The 9,781-nt window shown below is 36.9% G+C and overlaps 1 protein-coding gene across 1 annotated transcript in view; it reads right to left on the reverse strand.

The window, feature by feature from the left end:
• Positions 1 to 9,781, reverse strand: part of brinp2 (bone morphogenetic protein/retinoic acid inducible neural-specific 2) — a 198,815-nt gene that overhangs the window by 106,082 nt on the left and 82,952 nt on the right. Inside the window, exon 4 of the mRNA XM_037682126.1 lies at positions 6,878 to 6,983. Within this exon, the coding sequence (XP_037538054.1) occupies positions 6,878 to 6,983 (106 nt within the window). The remainder of the gene's footprint in view (positions 1 to 6,877; positions 6,984 to 9,781) is intronic.

A 9,781-nucleotide genomic window follows, 5' to 3' on the forward strand; every position in this document is an offset into this window, starting at 1 on the left:
TATATATATATATATATAGACAAATTCAACATAACATAGATAGTAATGACTTTATTACACAGTCACAAAAAATATCGTTTATTACAGGGTTTGTGTATGTGAGAGTTGATATCAACCCATGATAAAGAAAAACAATGAGTGAATCTGAACACCAAGCAGTGAACAATATTAATAATTGACTTGTTGGACTGCTGCCTTTCCTCAAATTACCAAACTCCATATACAGACTTACCATATTTAAATACCCACAATAATTTGTGATGATAAATGCTTGGTAAAAAGAATAAATAAATAAATAAATAAAAGTCAAGATGTTAGTATAGTAAAAATACATATGTAGAAGCAGTACTTAAAACAAAAAACGTTGGTGAGATCAGATCTTCCTCCTGTGGTGCCATCACATTGTCTTGATTCTAATCCTTTTAGTAATTATTTATGGGCATTGTACATAGCAGAACTCTGAGAAATCATGTTATGTCCAGTCCTGTGGCTGTACATTTAACAAAAGAAGGTGCAACATCTCATAACTAAGACATGTAGTAATTAAGACGTTAATATATTCCTATTGAGGTGGAAATAAAAACACTTCATTTCCAAAAACTTAAAGTTTTTGGATCCATACACTTTAGCTCCAAGTTTAGCTCTTTAAGGTATATGGGGTCCTAACGGTGAGTGTAATGGAGATTTTGATGCTGGATCTTTCCTATAAGTTTTTTTTTCTGTGATTTTATTTCATGCATTTCTATCCAAATTTTGTAATTTAATTTTGTCTGTTTTTTCCAGTGCTTTTTCCATTACTTTATAGTAATGTGGAAATGCTGTTTCTTGTCGTAACATTGGACAAATGTGTCTCTTTAAGTAGCGTTTATAATGTTTATTCATAACCCAATTTATTAATAAATTACTCACTGATAAAAAGTTTTTCATTGTTGATTTTCTTTCAACATAATTAGTGTTTATGTATTTTTAATAGACTAAAAACAAACAAAAACAGATCTTCACCATCTATGAATTTTGTCATGGGAAATAATTGAAGTTATTTAGAAATGGCAACTCTGTACCCAAAGTTTGCTAGTCTGAGGACGGGCAGTGACTCGAAATGTCACTTATTAATACAATTATTCAACGGGAGCTGTTTGATGTGCATATCTGCTCATTGTTATTCTTTATAACTACTCATTGATCCAGCACCCATACCGCTGGACTTAAGAGCTGTGTGTTTTTTCCTCTGTCAATAACATAAAATAAAAAACATCTACAGCAGAACTGGGCCTTGTGTGATGGCTGCATATAAAGTGAGAGGTTTAGGTTAAAACAGAACTCTTAAGATAAATGAGAGCATATTTATCTATTTAAACTCACATACAATCACACCTTTAGTTTTTATCATTGCTTATTTAGCCATGGGCTTTCTGATGATGTCATTTAGTATTCATGCTTGGTTGCTTGCATACTGTCAAAACTGTGGGTGTGTAAATCACACTATCATATATGTAACATCAAAAATCACCATACTCAATAAAACATAAAGGTTGCATTTGCCAAACAAATGCCTCTCTAATAAAGTGTTTACACCCTGTTTATTCGTTTTTAGTGGTGGTTACAGGTCAAAGCTAGTGTTAAATGCTATTAGGCAGCTCTTAAGTGAAAGTGCAAAGGTGAATAGTATTTTGATATGAAGTCTAATTTTGCATTTAATGTTTGTTTGTTTATCACACAACCTGCTGGTGTTCTTTTCTGACCTAGACCAGACTTGTTTTTTCAATTGCCATGAAATCCTCCAATCACAAAATTTATGGATTTACAAACCGTTTAAAACATAAAAGGTTCAGAGTGAACTGAAGAGGAAAATCCTTGTATTGTGCAATATTCATTGTTCATCATCTAATCTCTTTAAAAGCTCAGAATGCATTGATTTTTATCATCCTTCCACTGATGCAGAACTTAGATGTCTCACAGATGAATTTGGTACGTTTGTATAAATGGCTTGTAAATGAACATCCGCATATTTTACTTGAATCAAAAATGAATTACTTCAATTATTTGTTTCTGTAAGAAAAAAGAGCATTATGCATTGAACTCAAGATGGAAAAACTGGATTTGGTGTGTCCAAACCAGCCAAAGAGTGAGCACATAATCAGTAATCATCTGCTCTGGTCTGTTCACTGAAACAATTCAATCAAATAATAAATTGAACAACAAGAGCAAAACAGATCATCAGATTTAACAGTCCAGACACTTAAACACTAAAAACGCCAAACATTCTTCATGTTACTAAAGATTCCTTAGATAAGTCCACACCCTGTGATGAAAATGAGATATACAAAATTAAATACTTTTTTTATTTTTTTTTAAGAATTAGCATTTAGTTTTATTTTTGGGAGCTGCAGAGTTCAGAGAAAAATAATGTTCTCATTTTGTATTCGGTGACCACAAACGTCATGAGGGATGCAGTCATCATTTCAACAATAGCAATAAATAAATAAATAAATAAATATAAAAAAAAGCAGAATTAGCTTCTGAATTATTAATAATAGAACAGTGTTTCCGAAATAATGAGCTGTATTCTTTTCAAAGTTAAAAAGGGACAAAACCACTTGTTAGGAACATTATGGAAGATGTATTTGATTATCAAACGACCTTTGAAAATGGTGTCAAACAGAAATCTATAATGAAATACTGGTATTTCACTAAAAGAGGGACAGTATTAAATAATATGGGTTTGCCAATGTACTCTTTAAACAGATGAACCTATTCACTGTTTCACAAAATGACTCATCAGCGTTCACATAAATACATCATTGGAGTCATCCAAAGAGAAACATCTAACACTGTTGAAAAGAGAAAGTGTGTCCCTTCCCCGACACATTTAGTCTTTGTATGTGGTTGGTTTGTGCTATTTCACTTCTGTAGGCATGCAAAAGTGCATTTAACGCAAACAAGCTCCATTTCTTTTGCTGACTATTATAGTTTCCTGTTTTGAAAGAGGCAGGGATGAGTTTTATTATTTTTAAATAGAACTCCATTAAAAATTAAACTAGAATGATGCAAGAAGAGCCAATCAAACACGTCACTGTAGTGTTTCTGGCCTTTGGTGCCTGTGTAACTCTCTGACAAAGGAACGATTTTCCTTTTAAGCTCTGAATTTGAGATAGATGGGTAAGTAGCTGAGGTGCAAAATGAAATATGGAAATCTATGCCCATGAATAATTGAGAGGACACATCTTCAGAACCCTTCAAATACTTATCAAAGGCAAATTTGTTCTCATCAATATTTGATGTTAAACTGAAACCAAAATGTATTTAAATTATAGAGTTGACAGCTATCTGCTCCATACCAGTAAACCCCTCCAGCACGGAGCATCCAAAATCTGTGTTTGGAGCCAACTGCAGAAAAGTTGCTTAGTTTCAGGCTTTTAAAAGCACTTTCAAAATGATGTGTGTCAAAAAAAAAAACTTCATTTAGAAGAGGTTTAGTTTAGCTTTTTTATTATTAATGTGCCCTGGTGGACTGTCAATAATAAGGTAGTATCTCACTGGGCTGCAATAGCTGGCAACTACGGTAGTTAGTGCATAGTTGGTGACAAATTGTAGACGAGTTTTTGAGCAGTTAATGAGAGGCTGGCTGGTGTCTTGAAACGTTTGGTTCTCCATATCCTTGCTTGAGTTGCAGAAGCTTGCAGTGTTGCTGCTTGAACTTTAAAGCTGTTCGAAAAATAAAGTGTTTAAAATCTTATCTCAAACTAGTCACAGTGTCATTGCGGGTATCTTTGACTGCTTTCAACAGCGAAACAGCTGTATTTTTACACCGGCACAAGAGTTCAATTCAGTTCAATTAATTTCAATTCAATTCAATTCAGTTTATTTATATAGCACCAAGTCACTACAGAAATCATCTCAGGGCACTGAACAGAAACGCCCATATACATAAAAAGTAAGTTAATAATACTATTTACAGTATATGAGGAGCAGACTGCTTTGAGTTTACTCCATCACAGAACTCTCATCTTGAGCAAGCATGAAGGCGACAGTGGAAAGGAAAAACTCCCTCATGAGGAAGAGACCTTTAGCAGAACCAGACACAGGACAAGTGGTCATCTGCTTCGACCGGCTGGGTTTGAGAGGAACAGATACACAATGGCAGGTCAAAAATCACATTAAGACAGAAAAAGTATCAAATGAAAAATATTCAATTTTAGCAGATCATTTAGGAAAATGAGGTCAATTTGTCCTCCAGTAGTCTAAACCTATAGCAGCATAACAAGCCAACCCTAACTATAGGATTTATCAAAAAGGAAAGTCTTGAATCTAGTTTTAAAACTGGACAACGTGTCAGCTTCACAGACAAACTGGAAGTTGGTTCCACAAGAGAGGAGCCTGATAACTGAAAGATCTGCCTCCCATTCTGCTTATGGAAACTCTAGGAACTGCAAGTAAACCTGCAGTGTGAGAGCGAAGTGCTCTGTTGGGAAAATATGGAACAATAAGATCTGTAATATAAGATGGAGCTAGGTTGTTGAGAGCTTTTTGGTTAGAAGTAAGATTTTGAGTTTAATTCTGGATTTGACAGGGAGCCAATGGAGAGAAACTACAACTGGAGAAATATGATCTCTCCTACTAACTCCAGTTAAGACTCTGGCAGCAGCATTCTGGATTAATTGAAGATGTTTTAAGGAATTATTTGGACACTCAGATAATAAACCATTGCAATAGTCCAGTCTAGATGTGACAAATATATGAACCAGTTTTTCTGCTTCATTTTTAGTAAGATGTTTCTAATTTTAGCGATATTACGCAGGTGGAAGAAAGCGGTTCACATTTTTAATGTGGGGGATAAAAGACATGTTCTGATCAAAAATAACACCAAGATTTTTAACATTAGAACTGGAGGCCAGATTAATGCCATCTAAGGAGGGAGAAAGACAGAAAAATTCATTCCTAAAATGCTCAGAGTATTCCTAAGACTTCTTCTGTGACAAAAAATATATCAAGTCCTAAAAAGCATGCTAACAATAAATAATTATTGTTAAAAAGCTGATCAAAATCTGCATAACTTCACTTCAGACGTGTTGTTTGATAATCTTAACCAAGTAGTTTTTCAAGCCAGAGTGCAAGCAAATGTAAAGTTCAAGTTTAAACATAATGACCGACAAAACAAAACTCATTCTCTCTAGATCCTAAATTTAACCCCGCAAATGTTGTAAATCTTACTTTTGTTGCAGTTTTACTAACATCTCTTAAACCCATCCATCCATCCATTATCTTTACCCGTTTGTTCCATTTTGGGTCACGGGGGTCGCTGGTGCCCATGTCCAGCAATCACTGTGCAAGGGGCGGGGTACACCCTGGACGGGTCGCAAGTCCATCACAGGGACACATAGAGACAAACAACCATTCACTCTCTCACTCACACCTAGGGACAATTTAGAGTTACCAATCAGCCTAACATGCATGTTTTTGGTCTGTGGGAGGAAACCGGAGTACCCGGAGAAAACCCACGTATGCACGGAGAGAACATGCAAACTCCACCCAGAAAGGCCCCTGGACCAGGGTTTGAACCAAGGACCTGCTCGCTGAGAGGCAGCAGCTCTACCAGTTGCGCCACTGTGCTGCCCTATCTCTTAAACCATTCACCTATTTCAAAATAAAGTAATCTCAGTATCATTTTCTTGCTGTTCAAATGCAGAGACATACATATATTACAGAAATCACACTCATTTTGTTTATGTACAGCAATCATAAGTTGCTAACCTTCGCCTGCTTGCAGACATTTAACCCATCCGCCTCCACATCTTCTTCCTGCATTAACATTTTATTGTCTGGAGATTCTGAATGCTTTAAAACTCAGACAGGGCTCAGGTGTCCATAACTTCTGAGGTCATTGCCATTTGTACTTCCTTTTATCTTCAAGCAAATTGCACAAAAACTGTCGGGACAAACGTGATTTAACTTTGGTGGACAGGTAAAGCACAAGCTGAAGAATTATTTAACCGTTTCAACTGAATCTAAATCTTCAGCGAGTGAAATTAATTGTATTTTTCACATTACCTCTCTGGGCTTAAGGTAGTATATGCCTTATTCATGTAGGCAGACTTATCTACTGCATACATTACACACTCGCACTTCCTATGAAAAGTTTTCACTAGTATTCCATCCATCTATTTTCATTACTTGCTTCTCCTTTCAGGGCTGCAGGGCAGCTGGTGCCAACTCCAGCAGTCACTGTGCAAGAGGTGAAATACACCCTGGGCAGGTCGTAGGTCCATTTCATCGTCAGATAGAGGCAAACGTGACGAACAACCATTCACTGTTTCTCTCACACCTAGGGACAACTAAGAATTACCAATGAACCTAACATGCACATTTTTGTTTTGTGGGAAGAAAACAGAGAACCTGGAGAAACTCCACCTGTGCATGAGGAGAGAACACAAACTCCATCTAGAAAGGCTGCACGGTGTCTCACTGAGAAGCAGCAGTGCTAACCACTACGCCACAGTGCCGCCCCATTTCACAAATATTCACCACCTGAAATCATTTGGTGATGAGTTTAAGCAAGCAATAAGTCCAGTCGCTGCATGTCCACCTAAAGCTTGCTTGTGCTGCAGGTGTGGATAAAAGGGTTAGGCTAAGGTCAGAGTAGGCTGAGGTGGTCCATCTCCAGCCTGGTAAAATAACAGATTTCCCAGGAGAATTGGAGCCAGTCAGGCAGAAACAGACATATAAACTACTGCAGCGTAAAGCAAAGGGTCATCCAAGCCAGCGACTACACACAGGAGGTGAGAGGGTTGGCAGGCAGGTGGATGGATGTGGTAGATGTTTATGTGTTTGACTGAACACAGAAGCCTGTGTGTGTGTTTGTGTGTTTTTGGAGCCTCACCCTTCAGGTGGATCTTATTTTCCGGACTGTGCACCAACACAGAGCTAACTGAATCCAAGCTGTCGTAGTTACTGCAGCCGAGAGGGCCCGTCCTTGTTTCGGTTACCTGGGAAACAGAGAGAGGAAAGCTATACTTACTGATACGCACATACTAACATGCATACAGTACATATTTTAATAGCGCATCATCAGTGGATGAGGGAGTTGTTTGTTCCCGTGTTTGACAGATAGCTTGCAGCTGGCGAGACAGCAGGCGAAGGATAGGAAAAGGCAGAACCCTCTGACAGCAGAGAAAACTATTGACATCTTTGTTCTTTACTCCAACACCTGCAGCCACAGCTGGCTGTGATGTGCGGGCTGTTGTGTAGAGAACAATGAAATGAGGGGGAGATGGGAAACGAGAGAGAAAGAGAGTGCAGGTGTTTGTGAGGGAACTTTGCAAGCAATATCAAAGAAGAGAAAAGTAGTCGCACAGCCTTAAGTAGGTATGTCCTTTAGCAGGGGAATAAACAATAGTTTACATGTTTACCTCTTAAAGACTAGATTTGCAGCTGTACCCAAAAAGTAATTGAGATCATACATGTTAGAGCAAGCATTGCCATTTGAGGTTTGTTCCTTTAGTTCTATTAGTTTTCACCTTAAATTTTATTTCTGACATTATTACAGAAAATGTTATAAAGGCCAAGAGTTCTTTCAAATAGTGCTTAGTTTTATAGTTTCCCATTTCATTGAATTGCTTTCCTTGCTCTTTATGTTTCTCATAAGTGTGAGGAGTTTTGACCATAGTATTGCTCATTTTCACTTCCTACTCCGTCCTGTTCAGGGTCACAGAGGGCTGAAACCTTTCCCATCTGTCACTGGCTGTGACACAGGGTGAACCCAGGATGACTTCCCGTTTCACCACAGGATCAACAAAAACAAAAATGTTATGTAAAAAAGTAAAACTAAATAAATAAATAAAATCTTTCACCAGTTACATCTATGATCATTTTACATTTTCACATGCAGATTTTAAGGCTATGTGATGAAGTTTAAACCCCTTGAAAAAAAAAAAAAAAATCTGTTCCGATCCAAGTTGAAAATACAAACTTCAAACAGCGAGGCCTGAGCCAAGGTTCTAACTGGGAACCTTCTTGCTGTGAGGGAACAATGCCAACTAGCTGCGCTGCCTGATTGGTTGCCTAAAATATGACTCAACCTGCTGAGCTGCCCTGCAGGCCACGCTTTCAAGTGGAACAACAGCATTTTGTCAATTTTTGTGTGTTTTGTTTCTTTTCTTAATTATTTACATTGTACAGATTAAGAACAAAATTATATTTTTTATCTGTTTGGTGTAGTTTTCATGTAAGGGGAGTGGTGGTGCAGAGGTTAAACAAGATGTGTCACATTTCTGCCCCCTCTGCCTTAGTTTTCTGTCTTCATGTTTTATTAATGTCCCACTGTTCATGTTCATGTTTGTTATAGTAGTAGGTCCTCAACGCATAACTCAGGCACTAACAGATAACGACTAACGCCAGTTAGAAGGTTTGAACAAAACTGCCATGCTGTCATTTCTCAACATAAGCTAAATCAGTCTAAAACTCAGGAAAGAAATGGGGTGGGCAATATGAATTCCCCCGAAGAATGCTAAGCTTTTAATTTTTAAATTGTCAGTGCAATATTTGCTGATGTGTGCACCTTTCATAAAACATTTACTATAATTATATTAAAGTACCTCTACTTTCTAGCTTGAGTTCAAAATCTGTGATGAATATTGTTGCCTTTGAATACCTTAAAAAAAAAAAAAAAAAAGGACACTACTTAGAGTTTCTGACAACAGGACCACAATCCCTCAGCACACTTTAGGATACTGAATATCATAAAGACTCAGCTTTCATACAGGCAGCTGAGAAAACAAAACCACTTATAGTCGTGCGCATCCCAAAGAGAAACAAATGGAACATTTTCACTCCTCTGAAAAAAATAATAAATTTCTGCCTGAATAAAATGCCCCTGGAATATCTGCAGTGAAGGCCAATGAAATATTCATTGTACTATAAACCTGTGACCGGGATTTCAGTGCTTCTAACACATGAGCCATGGAAAATGTATGAATAAAATGCTAAATTGTATGTGTAAGATGCCCTGCTGAGAGGCTGCACATAAAACCAGAGACTAATAAGAGAAATGTAGACAAACAGAGAAGTACTTAAAGAAACAAGAAAGAAAAAAATATTAAAAAGAAAAGTATGAAAACAACTAATAGTTGAATTCCTGAGTGAGTGTTCAAAATAGCACAGCGTGATGGGATGGATATTGCCTCTGGGAAAGTTGTTCTTCAGCAGAGTCTGTTGCAGAATGTGCAACTTTATCATCAAAACAGACTTTTTGCTTGAATCTTCACATTCTTCTTGCATTAAGATTGCATCTATTATCAAAAAAAAAAAATGCAAGTTACCCTTCAAATACACAATGGATGATGCACATCTGAAAGTTTTTCAAATATCTAACAAAGACAGACATTTATGGAGATGCTGGGGTATAGTTAGGAGATAAAGGCGAGCAGCAAAAAAGGGAAAGGTCATTTTAGATTGTTGTTGAAGATACAGATAAGATCAGCTTTTAAACTGAGGGAAGCACAACTGTTGCACCTTGTCTGTTTATGCATTCAATGTGTAATCAAATCACTGAATCCATTTTATTTAAGTTTGAACAGACTGAATGTGAAGTAAAGTCATGATTGTAAACTAGATATGACAGAAATTATCACTTCAAAAAGGACATATGTTGAAGAATGTTGTTTGTTTTTTTTCAGAGCCAGAAAACAATCACACATCTGAATAAATACAACCCTGGCACTGTGCTTGCCATTCTGTGATTAATTGTGAATTGCTATGGAATATATATATATATATATATATATAT

Source organism: Nematolebias whitei, chromosome 9 (genome assembly GCF_014905685.2).
Source record: "Nematolebias whitei isolate Nwh7 chromosome 9, NemWhi1, whole genome shotgun sequence".
Taxonomy (NCBI): Eukaryota; Metazoa; Chordata; class Actinopteri; order Cyprinodontiformes; family Rivulidae; genus Nematolebias; species Nematolebias whitei.